Below are 25,525 nucleotides of genomic sequence, written 5' to 3' on the forward strand. Positions count from 1 at the left end.
GCTATGGCAAGACTGGTTGGTGTAGGCATCATTGCTCTACTATCTACCTGCTATGCTTGTGTCAGGCCATGTATTACACTGACCAACAAAGGGAAATTAGCATCTGCCACCGAGGAACATTACTAATAAACATCTTCATATATGTTGTGTGTTTTGTAGTCATGCCACAAAGACTGTTATTTGAATGTATATCACCATTCTTGGCATTGTGATTTGTATCCTAGAAAGAAAGTGAAGGGCATACATTTTGCTGAAGCCTCTTTGAGAAACACATGTACACAAATCATAAATTATATCGCTCCCAGCAAAAATGGAACTAACAAACTTTTAAAAAAACATAATAAATTGCAGCAAAACTGTCATCATGACATTTGGAACACCAAATTAAGTTGAAACCAGTGCTGCCCTAAAAATTGCCACACCAGCAAACATGACTCTAAAGTCAGCTCAATAGTATAAATATCTGGGACTTACTCTTGACCCAACCTTGTCCCTGAAAATTCACACAGTGACTGTAGTCAAAAATTTTATTGCCCAACTTAAAGCCACATATTCAATATCTAACCATCTTGGCCACGAGGCCAGAAGAGCCATAGCTAAAAATGCACTTATTCCAAGACTGGGAAATAGGTTATCCCTGCTTACAATGCACTCAACTCACAACACTGGCATAATTCAGTACAATCTTTAGGCTCATAAGCCTAGCCATTCACTATGAACACAACTGTGTCTCCCCTTTAGAAAGCCAATTACCTATCACCTACCTACTATAGCTGGACCTAGAAGTCTTCTCTCCACTCTTACCTATAAAATTCTTCCATGAAGATTACTTCCCCTCCCTTAGATCCAAACTACAAATTAAACATTCCCATCATGCACTCAGAAACCAAGATAATAATGCCCTTTTACAAGTCAGGCCCACATTCAAGCTAATACTCAGGAACAGAAACTTCAGCAAAATTGTTCCTGCATAATGGAACAGGATCCTTCTAGAAACTTGACCTAAAATCTTTTCAAAGACATCTCCTTGACCACTTGTATAAATATACATGCTTGATTTACAAAGGCTAGGCTATGTACTTCTGTTTGTATTTCCCCACACCATTAACTTAATAACCACTTTCAAGCCGGATCAAATCCCTAAAGTTCTATTCCACGCATTTACAATCTCCCTCTCATTCCCCACTCTAATTTTGTCTTTTTCCTAGGTTCTCTTCTCAGCTAATCCATATCATAACTCTCTTTTGTAAGCTATACATCTTCTTATATCCTAAGCCCCTACTTCATCTCAGCTCTGATCCCTTTATATTTCTCTGAATTCATAGTATACTACAATTATACTCCACCACACACGTATTCTGAGTTACTGAGCAAACTTTACATTTTTGATATATGCCAGATTATATTTTACTTCACTGTGAAAATTTGTCATATATGACTGTACTTTGAAGAATCTGGGGAACATTCTTTAGCAATTAACTAGAACACACAACTTAAGAACCATGTGAAAGTAAGTTCTAGCAATTAACTAGGTAACATGTAAATATTTTTATGCATTCTTTAACACTTGAGCAATTTCACTTTTGTGTAATGCTGTACACTCTTTATCATGAAATAAGAATGTGACGTACATAATTTATGCCATGAAATGAACTATGTGAATTTGTGCAGTGATATGCACCTAGGTCATGACTGAAAGGTGTCAAAAAATTACTCTATCTACTCAGTTAACAAACATAAAAAAAAAAATATTCATCTGTCTTGTCATCTGTATGGACCATTGTTTGTTCATGATTATCAATATTGTGCTAAGCAGTCCTGTTCTGTGCAAGGTGCTGTATTGCACTGGAAATGTACAAACCACTGTGTTTTGTATTCTGTTTTTACTGTTTTGCTCTGCATGATCATTTCCTGGCCTACTGACGTAGGATACTGTACAGGCTGCATTTGGACTAATGTATACTATGCTTAATAGTTTGATGGACTATATCATTCCACAGTCAATGGAGTATGCTAATTAACCTTCTCATTTTTTACTTTGTCTTTCCATTCTCCTTGGTCAACCTATTTACCACATCTCACCATTTTATCCAGTAGCATGTTCGCTATGCAACAGCAGTAGCACAGCAATTGTGTTGTAGGTTATGGCATAATAGTTAAGGTGTTTACCTTACAAACACAAGATGAGGGGTTTGATTCTCACATGGGCTAATTGGTTAGGTTTAAAATGGTCCACAAGAACAGTTAGTCTAATAATAATCTTTTCTAAGCTTATAAGGGCCTCAGGGCCAATAGCCTAGTAACCTCCTATGATCCTGTATACAGCATATGTGTTAATAACAATAATGCCAATTTATTAACCAGGTAGGCCCATTGGTTACACAATGCTTTTTCAGGTGTGACCCAGAAACAATACTTGGTTAAGTGACTTAAGGTCACACAGTAGGTAAATGAGGGCTGAGGACACAAAACCTGTACCACAGGAGCTACAGCTCATAGCCTTAACCCTCTGTGCCAAATATCACTCAACACCATGTCAGATACGTTATTACTCCGTGCTTTCTTGCTCTAAAGCTATTTTTTTTCATATTACTTTTTTCAAGTTACTGCTTGCCATGTTGCACCATTATGCATTTGCATAATATAGTGAACAATGTAAGCTTCTGATAACAGCATTACCCTTCTACTATGTTGTTTTGGTTCTTTCTGAAATTTTCTCACTAAGTTACCTGGCGAGAACACAGGTAAGCCTTATCCCACAGACATTACATCTCTGCCCTAGGGAACTTAATTAGTGATTTCAGAAATTAGTCTAGGTTTCAGCTGCCAACATACACCCAAAAGGCAATAGTGCTTGTAGGGCTGAAGCCCTGAGACTGCAGAGCAACCTGTAAACTTACTATGCTGAACCACTGCTAGTCATTTTGACAAAGGTGACAATTAGGAGCTAGTAATCCACTGCCTTTATTGTTATTAATAAGCTTCCTCAGTGATTAAGGAACTAGTAATAGGAATACATACCCCAGTGTCTTAGATATACATTTGTTGTACAAATTAATTAACTAAGAAAACAGTCCTGGAATTTTAGGAATTTTAAAATGTAATGCAAAGATACTCATCACCTAGTGAATCTATTTATGGCTGTCAACATTAATTATTGATTTTGAAATAGGGCTGACATCATTAACTACAACTAAAAAAGGAGGCTTTTTTATAAACTATAATCTGCTTTCTGTAGAAAATATATCATTATGATATCAAACACAACAATCTCAACAGACAACATATTCTGTTACCTTTCCATTTCTGCGAGAAACCTAGTTCCTGTCCATTCTTCCATATCTTTGAATTCCTGGGAAGCTCTTGCTCTCAGATCTTGAACAACATTCAGTGCATGTGATTTAATCAACTCAAGTCTAGATTTTGTTGTGAATTCTGTTAAATAAAACAATGGCATATTCCAGTTAATTATAGTTATGAAGTATTGATTTTATGAGGCATATTTTTTTATTTCAGACATGCAACAGTCTTTCTAGCAGTTTACTGTTATTCATTGTGGTTTTTTTATTATTTTATAAATGTAACAGTAAGCCTAACAGACATAAGTGCCTTTTTTCAGGGTGAATCTGGCAACATTATCTTGTAAAGTGCCTTGCTCATTCACACAGTTTGCAACAGGATATTGTGCAAACTCAGGTATGTAACATAAATCCTGTTAGCAGCCCACAGAGTTAATCACCTGAACTAAACTGGCAAACACTGTGAAGTTTGAGTATCATTTGATTATCAATATTAAGATTCTTTATTTGTAAAGAATAGCCTCTAACTTCAGTTATAAATCCTGTTAATTGACAGAAAGCAGCTGTGTGCATAAACACCTACATACATATACCCAGTGGTGTGTGTGTGTGTGTGTGTGTGTGTGTGTGTGTGTGTGTGTGTGTGTGTGTGTGTGTGTGTGTGTGTGTGTGTGTGTGGACGAGCGTCTCTTTACAATTGATGCTTTGAAACACCTTGGGCATTTCTCAGCTCCTTCATTAGCTTAGTAGTAGAGCTGTCAGACTGGTGATTTGGAGTGTGAGTTCTAATTGAAATGCACACTTCTTTAGTGCTAGTGCTTATTTATCTACAGATAGATAGAAGGATAGATATATACATAGAAGTAGGTAGATAGCTGGATAAATAAGTTAATAGATATATAAATATGCACATAGGTTAACTGGTGTATACTAGGCTAACAATCTCTAGGGCCCTATAAAATCTATGTGTGCAACCCAAATGTGACACACAAATTTGATTTATATAGGGGTTGATTTACTGACTGCCTCTGACCCTCAAAAACATATGTACCAGACCATGGTAGAAATTCCAGTTTGCCCATCCACTTGTCCAAGTTGTGGTTAAATAAGGTTAGAGAGGAACTCACATGGACAGGGAGCCTATTTCAGAGAATGGAAATTCGCTGAGAAATATCTCTGTTTGAACATGTCCTATTTATGTTACAAGCAAAATACAGGTCTTTTGATCTAATAATTCTGATGCCATTTGTTTTACAGATGAGCAAAAGGTTCATCAAAACAGGGTCCATGGATGCCTTGTATACCAGGAAAAGATCACCTCTCATAAGTGTGTATAACACTGTGCAAAGAGACAGGACTTTGAGGTGATCAGCATAGGACATTGTGTTTACACCCTGTATTCTTTTTATATGTAACCTTTCTGGAAGTTTCAGTTGCTGCATGTGTCTGGTCAGGTACATACCAAAGGGGGCATGACACTCTATAATGGGTCTGATGAGGGCGAGGTACAGTGTGGTACAATGACCTCTACATACCTAGATGCCATGCCCTTACATATAAGTAGAGCATCATAGAAGTACTTTCTTACTACTTTGGACACGTTTGTTGATGGCTAGGTTACTATCTGCATGAGTTTAAAGATCCCTTACTAGTGAATCAACTTTTAGGGGTGTTTTATTGATAACAGTTATCTGGGGTGCACAACTTCTCAAAAATGTACTATAATGCATTTCTTGGCAATGGCTTTTAAGTAATGGCTTTGGCACCACACATTTGTATGTGTTAGACCTTCCTGAAGGGTGTTCTCATCTTGGGGTATTCAGTGACAAAGTCAAAATTCAGTAAGCATGACCTTCCTTTGGCAAAGCCAAACTGGATGGATCCAGTGTCTGGAGGTCTCCTATGTCCTTGTTGATACTTTCCATAACAATTCCTACCATGGCTTTGCAAATATGACTAGTCAGACTAATGGGTTTGGAGTTTCCAGGATCTGTTGAAGGTCCTCCCTTATGAAGGAGGATGATAGTCACAGTCCTCCATTCTCGTGGCACAAAGCCTGTTTAAGGCTATAGTTAAATAGTGACTCCAGGGATCCGGATAAGTTGTATTATAAAATGTTCACAGGGAACCCAGGGATGTTATTAAGGCTCACTGAGGCTGTGTTCTTGGCTTCTGTAAGTGCAAGCGGTACATGCGCCCTAGTTATAGCTGGAGGGGTTATGTGTGTGGGTATTTCTTGGGGAATGGTTGGGGGTAAGAAGGGGGTAAAGTTGGAACTCAATTTGTCCTTTAATAAGTTCATTATATCACCAGGCTTGGTGAATGTGACACTATTAACTACCAGTTGATCACATTGCTATGTGTTGCCCTTGAGGTTTTTGACGCAGTTGAAGAAGACATTATGGTGTGTTCTCCCTCAGATCTCTGGTGTGAATCCAAATGAAATCCATGGCATCCTTTGAAATCTACAGAAAAATAAGTATTTTATTCCTTGTACTGCACTAAACTATGCATTACTGAATTGCTGCCTACTTTTAACTGTTTTGCTGTTTTCACTGTTTCAACTGCTTGCTGCTTGAGATTGTTTTTCCTGCACTTTGAATTTTCTAGCACTTGAGTACTATATAGCATAGGCTAGATTCAGATTTGCTGAATCTAAACTATTTGACATTATCTTGGCACTAAAACCAGGCATCTTACATTAAGAGGACCCCCTGCACCCTTGTGATAGATGAGTGTAGCAAAGGACACATCTGAGTTCGAGACTGTTGGAGTTATTTGAAAATTGCTTAACTTGTTTTAAAAATGGGTTCTCGCAGTTGCTACATAAGTCCTGAATTTGTATGGGTTTGTGCCTGTTTTAACGCAGCTCCACAGAGTTTGGTGACTAGCCACTGCTTTACTATCTTCATCTGAGCAATGCAAGGTATTTGTTTTTGCATGCAGTGCACCTTCATGGAGCACTGCGCAGTGGACGTAACCATTGGCAGTTATAGATGCAAAAGCTAAAGTAGATTTATTTTCCCTTAGAAGCTGCCCATGCTCCAACTGAATAGTCCCTTAAAATTGCACTAAGTTGCTCAGAGAGCACCTCAGCTGGGCTTTCTACAGCATTTGCCACTATCATAGGATAACAGGATCATACGAAGTTACTAGACTAATGGCGCTAGGGCCGTTAGAAGCCTAGCCAAGTTCTACCCTTATTTCCATGATCTGCACCTATTGCCTCTGTCCAAGAAAGACAAAGGTAGAACCTCCAGGCTGAATTTATGGTTACCCATCCAGTCATCCAGATTGTGTTTGAAGAGGGTCAATGAGGTGCTCTGTTTGACATGAAGTGGGAGTCTGTTCCAAAGGTGTGGTAACCTCTGGGAGACAAATCTGTAGCTTCAGCACATTCTATTAATCTCATATACCAGGTTAAGGTCTTTAGAATGAGTAACCCTTATACCATTTATCTTGTGGATATGCAGCATTTCCATTAAAGCAGGGGCAGAGATGGCCTTATATGCAAAGCAGAGATCATCTCTGAGTAGTCTGTATGAAGCAGAATAAAGTAACAGTGATTTCAGATGATCCACATAAGACAGATGCTGAAGACCTTGAATTTTCCTTGTGAGGAACCTTTGTAGTCTCTCCAATTGCTGCAGATGCTTGGAAAGGTACATACCAAAAGGGGCATTGTACTCAATTATTGGCCTGATGAGGGAAGAGTATAGGAAGGTTATAACTTCTTTTTTTCTGGAGGCAATGCCCTTACGTATGAGGTGAGCAATATAAAATGTCCTTCTTACCACTGTGGAGACATGGTAATCAAAGGTAAGGTTGCTGTCAACCTGTGTGGTCAGGTCTCTCATTACTGAATGCATACTTAGGGTGTTGCTATTGGTGTGGTAGTTAGCAGGAACATTACTCTTACTGAAAGGGATGATAATACATTTTTTGCATTAAGTTTAAGGCCTTGACTTTGACACCAATCACTTGTTTTTGTAAGGCCATCTTGTTAGATGTTGACATCATTTGGAGATTCTATGACTGGTCCCAGTTTGCACTCATCAGCAAATTTTGTCAGCCACAGACCTTTAGTTTTTGCTTGGATGTCAGAGAAATAGATTCCAAACAGTAGAGATATCAAGACTGATCCTTGTGGGACACCACTGGTTACAGGTTTGCTGTTGGAGGTGTATTCCCCTATTTTGACTATATAGGTTCTATCAGTGAGCCATTTAGTGACCCATCTAATGATATAAAGGTCGATACCTAGCTGGGTGAGTTTGTCAATGATGCCTGAGTGGGGGATAGTGTCAAAAGCCTTGGCTAAGTTTAGGTAGGCTGTATGCACAGATTTCCCCTCAGCCAGGGCCTTGCTGACTGTCTCGAGCAAGTCCACCAGGTTTAACAGGCATGCTCTTCCTCTGACAAGTCCAAACTGAGTAGGGTCAAGTGTTTGACGATTACCTATATCTTTATTGATAAGGTCCATGATGGTTCACTCCATGGCATTGCAGATAAGGCTAATCAGTCTAATAGGTTTATAGTTCCCAGGGTCGGTAGAAGCACAACCTTTGTGCAAGGGAATAACGGTGAACGTTTTCCATTCAGCTGGGATGAAGCCAGTGCTTAGACTATGACTGAGAAGAGTACCCAGTGGTGTTGCTAATTCTTGTTGGAGCCCATGTAGGACACAGCCTGGGATGTTATCAGGTCCCATAGATGCTGTGTTTTTGGCTTAGAGTGGGCATTTCCAACTTGCTCTTTAGAGATACAAGGCAGGAGATAGGTGGTAGGGATGTCATAGGGTATGTGTGTTGGGGACAGGCGAGTGAAGTTTTCACAGAACCTGTTGGCCAACAGGTTAACTATGTCCACAGTTTCAGTATATGCGGTATCATTAACTACAATTTTGGAACAAATCTGGGCCTTTATTTTTAGGTTATGGATGTAACTAAAGAATGCCTTATGATTGCCTTTAGTTGAGGAAACTAATTTGGATTCATAGTTTGCTTTGGAGGACTTTACAAGAAGTCTTATTTGCTTGTTTAAGCTGAGGAGGGAGTGTTTCTATTTTAGTGCTTGCGCCCTCTTACTCTTAGACAGCAATTTCTTCCTCTTATTTTAAAGCCTGTTAATGGCAGTTGTCCACCAGACAGGTTTGCTCTTCCTTGAGGAGTTTGTTTTGGTCCTATCAGGTATGTTCAAATCAATGCAGATATACAGGTGTTTGTATAAAGCATTGGTGTAGAACTCAGCATACTTGCCAGTTTCATCTGGGGCGGGGGGTGTAGAGAAGCTATTTATACCATCCTGTAAGAGATTATAATCTGGTTTGGAGAAGGTTTTTTAATTTAAATGCTGATGGGGGGGGGGGGTCAGGTGTGATAGCTACTTTGAATGAGACTGATTTCTCGTCAGATCTCACCAAGGAAGACCTCACAGTAGGGGTGCTACAGTGGTCCCCATATTGGTAAGCACCAGATCCAGGATGCTGTCACCCAGATGGTCCAGGGCACTGGAGTTAACAAAGTCGAGGAACCTTTGGGCAAGTGAATTTGAGCACAAGTAATTTACCCAGTCAATGGATGGGTAGTTAAAGTCACCCAACTTGACAGACTCAAGTAGATCCAAATAGGCAGAGTGGGTGTCCTGATTCATGGAGGGGGTCCTGTAGCTGGCAGTTACTTGAATAAGTGCCCTACCAGCAGTAAATTGCATCTGAAGTATCTCCAGGGAATCATGCTGTCTAACCAATATGGAGGTGTATTTATCTTTTAATGAATATTGATACACTGCCTCCTTTAGTTTTCACACCTTCAGTTTGTGGTTTGAATGTGTGGAAGGAGGTGTATCCTGGTATGGCTGGGGTGGTTTCCACAGCCTTGAGCCAGGTATGGTGACTGCACAAATGTCTACATTTTCCAAGGTAAGGACTGCTTCCAGTGAGTGCAATTTCATGTCAAGACTCCTAGCATTTAGTAGCATAACCCTGAAGTTGTTTTTAGATGTAGTTTTTACATCAGGAATTTTGTCCATGAGACACTGTCTAAAAAAGGCCTATGTGGGTGGCAAGAACTGTAGCCAGTAGATGAAATCTCAGAGGTGACAAATGAAGACTATCGCTGGCAAAGCATTGAGGTCTGTCGATCATGTCATCCCAGGCTGACAGATACTGGATCCCCTTAGAATGACACCACAAACTAAGCCAATTATTGAAGTCAACTTTTTATGTTTGTATTGAGGCATCATCCTAGGTGAAGGTAAAATACTGCTTAAGGCTAGGGACATACTTGTCTGAGACACATAGTTCAAGAGCTCAGTCATGTCTGTCTTCATATAGTCCAGAGATGTACGTGTCAAGTCATTCACACCAACTTGTATTATGATGGAGTCATAACAGTACCTGTTGTTGAGAGACTTGAGTGCATGTGTGATATGGTGCATCCTGGTACCTGACAGACAGCTGATTGTGACCTTTTTCTTATCCAGCCTGATGAGATGGACATCTGCATGCCTCACGATGGAATCACCTATGACTAGTATGTTTGGTTTAGTGTTTTGACTTAAGGGTTTGACAGGTGAGACACTGGTGCAAGAGCTATTATGTGTATTGTGTTTTGCAGAGGAAGTATTATGTGTAGTGTGTTTGTGTTTGGAAGGTCTCTGGTATGTAGGTATGTTTCTGGTGAGGTCCTCCGCATATGCAAGTATGTGTGACATGGGACTGGATGGAGTAGGAGGTAAGGTGTGCATGCTGACAACCTACTCATTGTCATATGTACTGACTGGTGTGTGTGAGAGAGCATGGATTCAAGGAGCTTAATATAGTTGCATCTCTCACATGCTGAGTTTGTGTGGACTAGAAGTAGAGGGCTGTCAGTGATAACTTTCTTGGGTGGTGTAAGCCAGGGAACCTTGTTGGCTAGGCTTACTTAGACCCTTGGGCCAATAGCCTAGTATCTACCTATGAACCTATGAGGCAGTTACTACACTGCCTCAGGATGCCCATGTCGACCAAGCTGGCTGGTGAAACTGTGGGAAATTGTCCATCAATAGTGTTAGGTAAGTTTATATGGTCAGGAAAAGAGGTTGCACTTAGGAGTGGCTAGTGAGTGAGAGGTGTGTTAGTACCTCTGAGGCTAGGCTTAGTGTTCCACCTGACAGTACAGCAGGGCCATGAAAAACCTCTGTAGGACCATAAGCAAAGTGTTAAGGGAAAATTTAACAACCAAAATGTTTGCGTCTATAACTGCCAATGGTTACCACCACTACTCAGCAGTGCACAATGGTGCACTACGCACAAACAACTGCAAAAACTGGGGCTTAAATAAAACAATAAATAACCCTTTTAACTCAAATTAGCCACTTTCTGAGCTCTAGTCCAATCACCCTCGATTAGATGGGACCCAGGCAGCACTCTCCTCCCACAAGGGTGCAGAAGGGCCTTCACCAACAAAGATGGCTTGAATTTGATGCTCAGAAGTTACAAAACAGACCCAGAAACAGCAAATCTGGAACTGGGCTATGCTACAGCTGAGCTTGTACAGTATAGAGTAAAATGTGGCAAAAACAGTTCAGACAATTCAAACAGACAGTACAATGCAAATACAAATTAAAAGTCAAATATAAGAGCAAAAACATCACTTATAGTTAGTTGGAAGCAGCAGATGCATCAGTCTTTCAGCATCTCAGTAAAGAGCTGTTTTTAGTGCTCAAGTGATACCAAACAGTCTAGATTCAGCAAGTCTGAATCTAGCCTATGCTATAAAATGCAGAAGTACTAGAAATTCAAAATGTAAAAAAATCACAGTCACAACAGTAAAAAACAGTTTAAATAAAGCAGCAATTCCCAGCTTAGAAGAGTGTAGGCCACATTCTCCCACCACCATAAGAGTCTATACCACAAACCTTCCTAATGTAAAACAACTGGTTTTGGAGTCCAAGTGCTTAATCCGGAACTAAGACACTTCAGAATAACAGACACAATAGGCATTCAACCAGCCATTTCCAGCTTAGAAGGGTGTAGTCTATCCTCTCCTGCCACAGGAGTTTAGACCACAAATCTTTCTAATGTAAAGTAACTGGTTTGGAACCCAAGTGGTTAAACCAGAATAAAGACACTTAGAATAACAGGCACAATAAGCCTTTACCAGCAATTTCCAGCTTAGAAGGGTATGAACCACACTCTCCTGCCACAAAAGTCTAGACCACAAACCTTCCTAATGTAAAACAACTGGTTTTGGAGCCCAAGTGCTTAATCTGGAACTAAGACACTTCAGAATAACAGAGACAATAGGCATTCAACCAGCTATTTCCAGCTTAGAAGGGTGTAGTCTATCCTCTCCTGACACAGGAGTTTAGACCACAAATCTTCTTAATGTAAAGTGACTGGTTTGGAACCCAAGTGCTTAAACCAAAAGAAAGACACAGAATAACAGGCACAATAAGCCTTCAACCAGCATTTCCCATCTTAGAAAGGTGTAGGCTATCCCCTCCTGCCACAAGAGTTTACACCACAAATCTTCCTAATGTAAAATAACTGGCTTGGAACCCAAGAGCTTAAACTGGAATAAGGACGCTTAGAACAACAGGCACAATAAGCCTTCATCCACCAATTCCCATCTCAGAAGGGCAGAGGCTACCTTCTCCTCCCACTAGAGTGCAGACCACAAACCTTCTTAAAGTAAAATAACTGGCCTGAAGCCTAAATCCTTAAATCAAAACTAAGAGGCTTAGAATAACAATTACAATTTAATTTTAATCAGGCTACTAACAAGCAGTAATAAATGCAGCAGAATAAATGCAGTTGAACAAATTTAAGAACAAGCAGCAAAAGCAAAATAAAGTAATAAAGTAGGAAGAGACACAAATATAGTCAAAGCAGCTGAATAAAGTGTATTTTTTAATAAAAGAACTCGCCTAATCCCTAATAGTCTTGTAACCCTTGAAAGCCCCATTAGTATAGACCCAGCATTAAGCCCCTTTTAAACCACACCCTTCCTCATTAAAGTAAGCAAATTTACAACTAGTATTATGGCTGGCCAGTTCTCCTTTATTTCCCCTGCCACCCCGATTGACATAGCTATCTTGAGGCGGGTTACCATTGGATGATCGAAATGCCAAAATGTCGACATTCATAAGGCTAAGACCATAGGATCGACATTCGGAATTTTGAACATCCAAAAAAAAAAAATAAAATAAAAACACTACCAATTACTAACACATTGCTAGCAGGGGGCAAGCCACCCTGCACCCCCCATGGGGGGCTCCACCCCCCACACCCCCGTAACTTAAATATACCAACTCCAAGATCGCACTACAGTGCAGGAATGGAAATCTTTTCATTTACGCACTGTACTCTGATGCCGGTTCCGCATTATCGACATTGCAAATGTCAATCATATGGTCTTGGCTATATGAATGTCGGCATTTTGCAGTGTCGAGAATGTGAAGGGGATCCCCTGAGGCAGTGCAGCAATTGCCTCATGTACACTGACAACCCACTATTCTTAAACCACTCAAGCTCAACTTGTGAGAGATGCATATACACTAAGAATTTGGAATCCTTGCTCTCTTGTTCACAGAACAGTGACACCAAACAGGTTGTTAGCCCACATGCTACACCTGCTGCACAAACCACACTCTTAACACATAAACCGTCATATGTGGTGGTACTCATCAGAAATTTACCTAAACATACAGATCTCTGAAACGCAAACATGCCACACATAATACTGTACCTACAGCACTCAATACACACAAACCCCCAAGTCAAGTGTCTCACCAAACCAGTCCCTAAGGCAAAGCACATATAAACCAAATTTTTGGTCATAGGTGACTCCATAGTGAGACACACAGATGTGCCATTCACCAGGCTACACAAGAAGAAGGTTACGTTCAGCTGTCTGTCAGGTGCCAGGATCAGCCAGATCACACACGCACTCAGTTCTCTCCACAACAAGTACAGTTATGACTCTGCCATAGTTCACGTTGGTGTGAATAACTTGAGATGTACCTCACTAGACTATATGAAGAGAAACATGAGTGAGCTCTCTGATTATGTCTCAAACTGGTATGTCCCTAGCCTTGAGCAGCATACTACCTTCACCTAAAATGGTATTACAATGTAAACAAAAAAGGATTGACTTTAACAATTGGCTTATTTCTGGTGCCATTCTAAATGGATCCAGTACTTGTCAGCTTGGGATGATATGGTAGATAGACCATGCTGCTTTGCCAGAGATTGTCTTCATCTGTAACCTCTGGGATTTCAGTTACTGGCTTAAGCTCTTGACTCCCCATAGTGTCTTTTTTAGGCAATGTCAAAACAACAAAATTCTCGATGTAAAAATATCTTCAAAAAGCATCCTCAAGGCTATGCTAAATGCTAGGAGTCTGAACCTAAAACTGCACTCACTGGAAGCAACCCTCACCTTAGAAGATGCTGACATCTGTGCAGTCACAGAGACATGGTTTAAGGCCATGGAAAGCACCCGACCATACGGGGTTATAATGCCTTCCACACATTCAGGCCATAAACTGAAAGTGTGAGAACAAAAGGAGGTGGAGTATCAATACTCATCAAAGATAAATACACCTCTAGATTGGTTACACAAGATGTTTCCCTTAAACTAATCCAGGTCCAACTGACTGTAGGTAAGACCTTTCTCCAAGTTATTGCCAGTTATAGGACCCCCTCCATAAACCAGGATAACCACACTGTATACTTGGATCTACTTGACTCACTCAATATACACCCAAACACCCTGGTTTTAAGTGACTTTAACTACCCATCCATAGATTGGGTAAATTATACTTGTACTAACACACTTGCCCAAAGGCTCTTGGACTTCATCAACTGCAATGTCCTGGATCAGTTGGCTGACACCCCCACAAGGGGCTCAAACATTCTCGATCTGGTGCTCACTAACATGGGTGATCATTGTACCACCCCATGTGTGCGGCCCTCCCTAGGGAGGTCTGATAATAAATCAGTCTCATTAAAAGTAACAGTAACATCTGCCCCCCCCCATTAGCAACAACTAGGCTAAAAAACTTCTACAAAGCCAATTACAACCTAATATGTGATGGCATTAATAGCTTCATAGCCCCTGCCCTCACAGATGGCATGGACACCAATACTGGGATTTACATCAATGCCTTGTATAAGCATCTATACAAATGTACTGACTCAGCCGTACCTGATAGGACCAAAACAAGATCCTCAAGAAAGAACAAGTCTGCCTGGTGGACATCCACCATTAACAGGTTATACAATAAGAGAAAGAAATTGCTATCCAAGGAATGGTTTTGAATTGGAAGCATTCCTTCCTCATCTTGAACAAGTAAGACACCTTGTAAGGTACTCTAAAGCTAACTATGAATCCAAATTAGCCTCCTTCACTAAGGATACCCATAAGGCCTTCTTTAGCTACATCAGAAACCTTAAAGGAAAAACCCAGATCTGCGCACAACTGGTTGTTAACGGCACCACATACACTGAACCCACAGAAATAGGCAACCTGCTGACAGGTTTAGTGAAAACTTCTCCCCCTGTCCCCACCACATATCCCCCAAAGCATCCCTGCCACCTGCCCTCCACCTAGTATCTTCAAAGAGCAGGCTGTATATGCTCTCTCTAATGTCAGAAACACAGCCTCTATGTGACCTGATAATATTTCAGGCTGCATTCTAGATGGATTAAAATAGGAGCTAGCTGTACAGCTGGGTACTCTTTTTGACCACAGTCTAAGCACTGGTTTTGTACATGCTGAATGGAAAACAGCAACTGTTATCCCATTACATAAAGGAGGTGCCTCCACAGACTTTAGGAACTATAGACCCATAAGCCTTACCAGCCTAATCTGCAAGGCTATGGAAAGAATAATCATGGACCTTATCAACAAAGATATAGGAGACCTACAATCGCTTGACCCAACCCAGTTTGGCTTCGTTAAAGGGAGATACTGTCTCTTGAACTTGGTGGACTTCTATGAGACAGTCAACAAAGGCCTGGACAAAGGCAACTCCATCCATATGACCTACCTGGACCTGGCCAAAGCCTTTGAGACTATTACCTACTCAGGCATCATTGATAAACTCACCCAGCTGGAGATCAACCCATATATTGACAAGTGGATTGCAAACTAGCTCACTGATAGAATGCACACAGTCAAAATAGGTGACTCTACCTCCACCAGCAGACCCATAACCAGTGGTGCTCCACAGGGATCAATGCTGGGGCTCCTATTATTTGGAATCTACTTCTCAGATGTACAGGCTAAAATAAAAGTCCTATAGCTGACAAAGTCTGCTGTTGATTGCAAACTATGAGCAGTCATCGAGTCTCCAAACAATGTCACCATCTTACAAGAGGGACTTACACAGTCAAATGACTGGTGCCAAAGTCATGGGCTAAAACTCAATGCAAAGAATGTGTTATCATCCCCTTCAACAAGGGTGACATCCCTGCAGATTACCACATTAATAACAATACAGTAAGCATGCAATCAGTGGTGAGAAACTTGGGCACATAGGTTAACAGCAACCTTTCCTTTGAACACCACATCTCCAATGAGGTAAGAACGGCTTTCTACATCACCCACCTCATAGGTAGGGGCATTGCTTCCAGACCAAATGATGTTATAACCACCTTGTATTTCTCACTCATCAAGCCAATAATAGAGTACAGCGCTACCTTTGGTATGTACCTTACCAGCCACCTGAAGCAACTGGAAAGGCCTCAAAGGTTTCTTACAAAGAAAAATCAGGGTCTTAAGCATAAGTCATACAATGGCAGACTGAAATCACTGTCACTATACTCTGTCTTACAGAATACTCAGAAGTGACCTCTGCCTTGCATATAAAGCAATCTCAGATCCTGATGTAACAGAAATGCTGCACATTTGTAAATCACTCTAGGGAACTCAACATAGTATGTGACATCAACAGGACATGCTGGAGAGACATATATGTCTCACAGAGATTACCTCTCCTCTGGAACAGACTTCCAATTCAAGTGAAACAGAGCTCCTCACTGATCCTATTTAAGCTAATTTGGATGACTGGATGGGAAGCCACAAATTCATCCCGGGAGTTTCACCTGTGTTACTTTTGGACAGGGGCGGTAGTTGTTGACTTAGTTATGCTTAATACCCTGATATTCTTGAGAACAGGGAATGGACTTGGCTAGGCTACTAATGGCCCTATGGCCATTAACCTAGTAATCTCCTATGATCCTATTTACCTGGGAGGCTAGCTTAACCTCAAAGTTGACTTTGTTTGACCTAATTAGCCCTCTTAGTTGCCTATTTAGTTTGATGAGAGAGGTTTTTGTCTTTATGGGAATTACCCTTCCTGATTTTTGCCATGATTTTTTCCTTTTGCAGTATATCTTGTTTAATTCCGGATGCCACCAAGTTGTTTTGTTTCTGAGGCTAGTTTTTGGCATATTTCTGATTATACAGAGTTTCTGAAAGCAATTCAGCATAAGCGGTTGTAGTTTTGGGGTTTGAAGGAGCATTGAATTTTGACAAACCATCATTTGATAAAAGGTAGTTCACCTTGGAATAGTTTTTAAGTGTTACTGGTTTTACTGGAGTTATACAGTTTATTTTGATTTTGAAGGAGATAGCTTTATAGTCAAACCTTTTCAGGGAGGACAAGACATGGGTGGTGCATGATCTGGTCCAGTAGTTTGAAGCATCTTGTGGACATATTCACTATTTGGTCAAGGGTGTTTATATTTGCAAAGTCCAGTAATCCACAAAAGGCCAATCTCTGACACTACAACCAGTTCTGACAGCTTGATTCAAAGATACCACCTCCTCTCTGGAAAATATTAAGCACAGGGACATACATACATGTATATTTTAATTAGTTTCTCTCTCTCTCTCTCTATATATATATATATATTACATATATATATATATATATATATATATATATATATATATATATATATTACATGTATATATATATATATATATATATATATATATACAGAGAGAGAGAAAAAGAAATGCCAAATTGACATAGTATCCACCTTGATGTACTTCAAAGGTCATCACTCTTTCTTTTCCAAGTTTTACTAGCCTACACCTTTCTATGTGTTTTTAGACTAGGCTCTATAGGCTGTAATGTACCTTGGCAACCACAAACATTTCCACCTTTAGACTGAACACAATCTTCTTCTTCTTCGTCTTCTTCTTTCGGCTTTTCCCCAGTTAGGGGTCACCTCAGTGGATCACCTGTCCACTCATGATTGGCAGTGGAGTTTTTTACGGTGTTGAGTTGTCAGCCCACCACCCAACCGTCCACAGAAGGCACACACATGCAAGCACTCATACCTAGAGCCAATTTAGAGTGTCCAATCCACCTACAGCATGTCTTTGGGATGTGGGAGGAAACCAGAGCACCTGAAGGAAACCCATGCGACCACAGGGAGGACGTGCAGACTCTGCACAGAAGGCACCCCACCCGAGGATCGAAGTCGAGAACCTCTTGCTGTGAGGCAGCAACACTAACCGCTGTACCACCATGACTGCTGAACACAATATTAAAGCAATATACCATAAAGAAGAATAATGAAAATTCATAAACTAAATGGAAAGTGAGAGAGAGCAAGTACTAAAAGATAGGATTGAAATGAATTATCTACTGTCAAACACCAGTGCTATTATATATTGCTTCATTCTTGTACTTTGAATAGTTATGCTATATAGGTAGGTTAACAAGCTATGAATCCAAAGGATGTGTGGAGGCCCCTGCTAGTATACACTAAATTACTGTTGTGGCAACACTTGGTCTTGCTTTAGAATGGTGGTCGAAATTACATTGTCTAGTAACTATATGAAAAGATGACAGAGTTGTTGTCTTGTACATATTCATTTTCAGCTCTTCATAAAAGGTTGCAGAAATAGCAGCGCCACTGGAAAATTAAACTCTTAACTGGTCTAGAAACCAACTTGTTGGCTCAGTCATAATAAAATGCAAGTTATAAACAGTTTGCTTCATGATCACAGCAGCAACCTTATTGGAAGCAAAACTTCCTAATGATGTTAGTCCTAGAAGATTTATAATGACATCTAAATAATGCAAAGTCCTCTCAACAGGGTTATGTGGATAGGGGTAAGAGTGATGTGAATATTTTGATTAAGAGTAATGTCTGACATAACATTTGGCATAAAGGATGGATTGCTAGACAAATCAACTCTCCTTGTGGATAGAAATATAGGGCTACAATAAGTTCTGCAATGACAGCACCATCCCAGCCAACATAACCACTAACAAAAGGGCTGATTTCTATGACGGGTTTCAATGGAAGAGTGAAGAGCAGTTCTGTGGAAGGTATAGAAAAAAACTGTAAATTCTACTATTTCTGCAGCTAATGTAAGGGGAAGTACTCCTCTCAAAAAACAGTTTACCAATAAAACAAGAGTAGGTATTAATGGTAGACAAACTTGCAAATCACATCAGCACCTTAACATAAGAATAAGGTTGTTATATACTAGGCAAATGAGAAAATAATCTACGACTTTAGATAAATGCAGCTGAAAGGGAGACAAGCCCTTAGTCTAGTACCACATATAACTCTCTTACATTCAGATGGATACATCTTTCTTGGATTGCTTCCTCACTTTTGTTTTTTTTTTTTTTTTTGTAAATTATGAATAACATTACAAGAAACAAGGCAACACCGGAGACTGAAACCTCAGCTTACAAGCTGTAGAATGAAGACTGTGAAGGAAGGGTTATAACAAATGGACTTGCTGTTGTAACAGATGACCCTCCCTAAATGGAAACCAAAGAAGCTGGTGTCACTCCCTAGTGGAAGAGAGTGAAGGCCATCTAGGAAAAGAAGGAGTCATCAGAACTATACAAATCCATTACTTCCTTTCATTTTGTTTTACTCTCTGAATAAGAGTTACAGAAAAGAATGTATATAGTGGGCTCCCCTTCCTAAAATGTGAGACAATTTCTGTCATCTTGGAAAGATAAAGCAAAAGCTTTGCTTTTTGAGGAGAGTAGAACAGTTCACCCACTGAAGGCTGAAGCCATCCAAAGTACAAATTGGAAAACTCAGTGGGAGGGGAGTTGCAGATCATGTTACGGTAGATATATTCTACATCTCTATTAGTCTGCCAGCACACTATATTACCTGAAATGGGGAGACCACCTGGCAGAATCTTGAAAGACAGGACCAGTCCTCAGAATTAAATGGTCATCCTGGCAACAGAATTTTCTGCCTTGCTTGTGCATGTACCATATTTCTCTGGTGTCACCTATAGTTCTCTGCAGAACATTCTATTCCTGAACACTCTTATGGAAAGCTGTACTTCTAATGTCTGCATTTTACAGAAGTGCAGTTTCACTTGAGAGAAGACCAGATACCCTGACCTGTTTGAGCCTCAAGAAAGGTTTTCCAGAACTGGTGTATCATTCATGGGTTCTGTTCTGGTCTTGCTTAGCTTGTCTGCAATCAAGTTTTGCTCTCATGGAATGTATGAAGATTGAAGATTCAAAATGAACTGAGTTTCTATCTCACAGGCTATCACAGCAATTATATAAAGTATTCCTGTACTAAAGAACTGCAGGATGACATTCTATGTAGCTTCGGCTATAGCTCTTTTTCATGAAAGTTTTCAGTGCCTGTTCAGTTCTATCCACTTGACCATAAGACTAAGGATGATGGGAACCAGATGCTGGGTGTCTCAGTTTCCTCTTGTGAGTAAATGTTCTGAATTCCATATACTGTGAAACACTATCTCATAAAACAATACCAGGTATACCTTGTCTTGACAATATTGGATTTTGTCCACCTACCACATTTGCACTTGTTATGTCTCTGTCTCAGTTTTGCTATTACAGGGAACTTGGAATAATAATCCTGTCTTATGAAATACATAGCTACTTCAACTGAAACTAGTGTCCACTCAGTTCCATGGATGATATGCAAAAGGGCACATCATAATCTCCTCTTTGGACTACTGTTAACAGATATACTGTTAGTGGCATAGCTCTTTACTTCTCATGCTATTTAAGTTGACGTTCCTACTCAAAATATTAGATAACCTGTTTTTTCGTTGTTCTTTACTATTCCCAGATGTAGCTCATATCCTATCAAGCATTTGTTTTTTTCAGTTGATTGGGAACTACTATTCTATCAGCCTTAAACAATGAGCTTTGTACACAATATATTGTTCCCTGAAAGAAAAATAAGGCTGACAGTTTTGTCTTACTAATGATTTTACTTTATTTTTGTTCCGGTCAGCCCTTCATTGTAGCATCTCTCAGTAACTACGTTTCTAACTCAGTGCCAGTACACTTGTGAAATCCTTTTACTTTTTATATGTCATTGTTATCTGTGGTATTACACAAATATTCTGTAATTCTTCATAAAACAAACTGTCACACTCCTCTACTAAATATTTACTCAACATACCTGTCACATTTATCTGACCACTTGGTTTGTACATAACTTTCAGATCATAGACTGGACTAGACTAGTTATGAGAAAGGTGGGGATCAAGTGTAAACATGGGCTTTAAAACCAGAAAGTTGAGAGAGATGGAAAAAACTGCCCAAACGGCCAATAAACTACAATTTCTGGGCCACAACCATTCCTCTTGTGGTAGATAGGCTACCTAGTGCTTACCACTCCCACTGATAAGCTAGAAGGCTTCCCTCCAACACAGAAAGGCTTGTGGGGCTCAGAAGCTTACCAACAGTCCTGGATACAGCAACTCTGTATCTGGACTAGGCTAGTAACAAGAAAGGTGGGAAACAAGCGCAAGTGCGGCTTTTAAACCAGAAAGTTGAAAGAGATGGGAAAAAACTGCCCAAACGGCCAGTAGCTACAATTTTTGGGCCAGGAACCACTCCTCTTGTGGTAGATAGGCTACCTAGTGCTTACCACTCCCACTGATAAGCTAGAAGGCTTCCCCTCCAACACAGAAAGGCTTGGGGGGCTCAGAAGTTACAAAGATTCCTGGATACAGCAAATCTGTACCTGGACTAGACTAATTACAGAAAAGCTGGGGAACAAGCGCAAACACAGGCTTTTAAGTCAGCAAGTTGAAAGAGATGGAAAACTGCCTAAACGGCCAATAAACTACAATTTATGGGTCAAAACCCACTCAAACTTCTATAACGCCTTGGCATATGCACAAATGCACAGATTTTTTTTTCTGGATCAGGTTACAGACCAACTGATACTAAACTATGACCCATGTATTTCAGATTTGCCAGTGTTATTTTTCATTTGCTCTGACTTAGCTTGCAATTATTTTCTATTAAGCTAATCAAAACTGTAGTAGTCTCCTATCATGTTTTGTGTATGACCTCACACTAACAGCTTATCAGTTATGTTTACAATACCTTCTAAGCTTTCAGTTACTTGCGCAACAACTTTTTACAATACAACTGAAAAGACCAAGGTTCCTAACTTAAAAGGTCAAGGGGTGATATGTGCCTCACTTATCAGGCAATAGGCGATCCAGTAATACAAGACTTTTTATATCTTCATAAATCAAACAGTCCTACAAATACTAGGACCAGACACCTTAAGAAAAAAGTGGAGAAAGATTTGTCATGCAGTGCATATCCCTTCTCTGGAACAAACTTTGTCTCCAAATTAAGAAGTGTGATTCACTATCATCATTCAGGTGTGAGCCAGATAACAGGATTGTCAGTCATAAACTTCCTCCTGGTATGACTGGCCTGTCCCTCTTTGAAAAGTAATGTGAGGCATAGGTTGAGTATTGGCAATGTGCTAATGCTTCCTGCCCAAGTTGCACTGTATATTATATGAGTCTATGATTTTATAATAATGATGAATTAAATGTACAAAATTTGGAGCTTGTTTTGCCTCTTTTAAACTGGCAAAAACTCTGGCCTGAATCTAGTACTGAGAAAAATTATTTGGCATTCTGGAACAAATTCTAAAGCCTAACCAATTGGAAATTATATCTCTTAATCACTCTATTCACAGCTTGTGGGTCTGTAAAACTAAATCTTTATTTTTTTTTCTTTATGCAGCAACTGTATTATTCATTTATTTTGACGGTTATAATTGCTACTTACTAATATCCTGCTCTATTTTACTTTTGAGTGTTATAGTACTTTTCAGAAGCAAGAATTGCTGGTACACCGTCAGCTTTTATTTGCATTGTGCTATTCACCTTACAGACTTCTTAAACCTGTGCATACATTAGTTCAGTCATGCAAGATCTAATTCTTCTGGCTACACACAGTGTATAAAATGTAAGTCCTATTGATTCTGAGCACATGCAACCTTTATTTTTAAGGTAAATTCATATAACCACTTCTAGCTTCCGACAAGCTACATGAAACAAAATATGGGGGGACTTTACATCTTGGAGACTACTTAGATGAAAAAAAGAAGGCTGGATTGCTCATATTTGTGTAGACATGTCAGCAATTCTACCCTAATGGTACCATCCAGTAACCATAATAGGTTAACAATGGACACAGCTCTCTCATTTTTTCTATCCCAAGGTTTCTTAGAAGTATTTCCTGGCAAGGTATTATACTCTGTACCTGTAACTAACTAAATTTCAACAATACAACCAGTCATTTTTAGCATTTCTTTCCAACAATATGGACTACTCTTCTCTCATTGCCTCTTAAGCATTTTACATTTAAAAGTACCAGTTCTTTTCTCTTTAAATGTAGCTAAAAACTGTTAATTTTCGTATTCTGTTCAACAACATTCAAATTTGTTAATGCATTTATGTTTACTTTTACTTAAATTAGATGTTTTCTTGTAAACAGCTCTGTAGCACTCATAAAAATCTGGACTCTTCATGCCATGGTTATAACTATAGAAATGAATGAAGAACAAGTACCAAATCACCTAAAAAGACCCGCTTGGATCACAGTAGCTCGAGCAGGCAGTGTAAAACAACTACCTTCACCAAATGCAGACGATGTTGAACACTACCTTCGCAAAATACACGGTAGTAGTATACTAAGAATAACAATAATCCACTCCACGATCTAATGTGAACACAGGTTTAATGCAACCACAGGTTTGCAACTACCACATTTACTGGTATGTTCGTCTTGTACGCTCCTACCACCCTTGTTTTTCTTCATTCCACCTTCTACAATTCTTTTAAGATTGAAGGAGGTTTTGAATACACTAACAGGTTGATCTCCTATAACCTTAACAATTTTGTCCGTACTCAAGAATACATCCCAATGTCTTTTTAAGATCTCTTTAACCAAATTGGAGTAGGGGTTAAACATAATCACACACACATTTCTACCATTTCTCATTCCTTCCTTTTCTTTTTGACTAACAAATGTACTTCCTAATAACGGAAGATATTTAATCCCCCATGTTCTCTTCACATAATTGGTAACATCTTCCACCATAGGTACAGGGTATCCCCTGGCCAAAAACATCTCAGCAACTAACCCCATCTGTTCCTCCATAACCGGTCTTGTAGAACACATACGTGCAACACAAATGCATTGTCCCTTCAGTACATTTTTAAAAATGTAAGGTGGATGGCAACTGCCATACTGTAAATAATCATTGGAAAACGTGGATTTCCTATAGATTTTAGACTGGAATCCTACATTGGTGTTGCTAATGAATGTGTCCAAATATGGTATCCCTAGCTTCTCCACTTTATAAGTGAATCTAAGAAAGCAAGTGGTGCTGTTCAAATACGATATGAAACTAGGTATGTCCTCTAATGGTCCCTTCCATAGGATGAAAAGATCGTCTAAAAAGCGTGTATACAAAACAATCTTGTTAGAATATTCACTGGATAGGACAAATGTTTCCTCCCATTCGAGCATGACAAGATTCGCAAAAATGCGGAGTGGAGAAGCTAGGGATACCATATTTGGACACATTCATTAGCAACACCAATGTAGGATTCCAGTCTAAAATCTATAGGAAATCCACATTTTCCAATGATTATTTACAGTATGGCAGTTGCCATCCACCTTACATTTTTAAAAATGTACTGAAGGGACAATGCATTCGAGTTGCACGTATGTGTTCTACAAGACCGGTTATGGAGGAACAGATGGGGTTAGTTGCTGAGATGTTTTTGGCTAGGGGATACCCTGTATCTATGGTGGAAGATGTTACCAATTATGTGAAGAGAACATGGGGGATTAAATATCCTCCGTTATTAGGAAGTACGTTTGTTAGTCAAAAAGAAAAGGAAGGAATGAGAAATGGTAGAAATGTGTGTGTGATTATGTTTAACCCCTACTCCAATTTGGTTAAAGAGATCTTAAAAAGACATTGGGATGTATTCTTGAGTACGGACGAAATTGTTAAGGTTATAGGAGATCAACCTGTTAGTGTATTCAAAACCTCCTTCAATCTTAAAAGAATTGTAGAAGGTGGAATGAAGAAAAACAAGGGTGGTAGGAGCGTACAAGACGAACATACCAGTAAATGTGGTAGTTGCAAACCTGTGGTTGCATTAAACCTGTGTTCACATTAGATCGTGGAGTGGATTATTGTTATTCTTAGTATACTACTACCATGTATTTTGCGAAGGTAGTGTTCAACATCGTCTGCATTTGGTGAAGGTAGTTGTTTTACACTGCCTGCTTGAGCTACTGTGATCCAAGCGGGTCTTTTTAGATGGTTATAACTATATCTACTGCTTTAGAGGCAGTCTTCTCAGTGCCTTGAATTTTCATTCTCACTTTACTTTCTTTTTCACATCCATTACTTTTATAAAACATCCTACACTTATATCTAATCGCTGCCATATGGTTTAACTAATTTTATCTGGCATAGATGTCTCTTGTCAGTTATTTCCTTTAACCTTGTACTAATATTTTACTTGTTCTGTATACATCTACGGCTTTTTATAAGATGGAGACTTTCTCTTGCTAGCCTGACCTTTGTTTCATTATTTGAATACCATAAATCATTATGTTTTTATTAGAGAATTATGCAGCTCACCAAATTCACTGGCTTTACCTGTGTCCTACAAGGTAATATTGTATGCTTCTGTAGTCTCTACTGGACTTTGTACCCGTGGCAAAAAACGGCTAATAGCATTTTTTTCTTGGCTGGTACTAATTGCTGACTTTTCTCTATGTATTGTTATCTTGTCTCTTTTGTTGAGAAAATAAAGGAGTCAAATACCTTTATGTTTTCCCCAGTGGCAGAAAGGAATTAATGCTGAACCTTCTTGGATTTCTTAGCTAATGCACTTGCTGTGAAGAAT

At 39.5% G+C, this 25,525-nt stretch overlaps 1 protein-coding gene across 1 annotated transcript in view; it reads right to left on the reverse strand.

Annotated features, from left to right (window-relative positions):
* The window catches only part of SPEF2 (sperm flagellar 2), a 2,540,087-nt gene that overhangs the window by 812,242 nt on the left and 1,702,320 nt on the right, over positions 1 to 25,525 (reverse strand). Inside the window, exon 22 of the mRNA XM_044069998.1 lies at positions 3,297 to 3,435. Coding sequence (XP_043925933.1) covers positions 3,297 to 3,435 — 139 coding nt within the window. The remainder of the gene's footprint in view (positions 1 to 3,296; positions 3,436 to 25,525) is intronic.

This window comes from Protopterus annectens, chromosome 1.part0, assembly GCF_019279795.1.
Source record: "Protopterus annectens isolate FY-2018-M chromosome 1.part0, PAN1.0, whole genome shotgun sequence".
NCBI classification, from domain to species: domain Eukaryota; kingdom Metazoa; phylum Chordata; order Ceratodontiformes; family Protopteridae; genus Protopterus; species Protopterus annectens.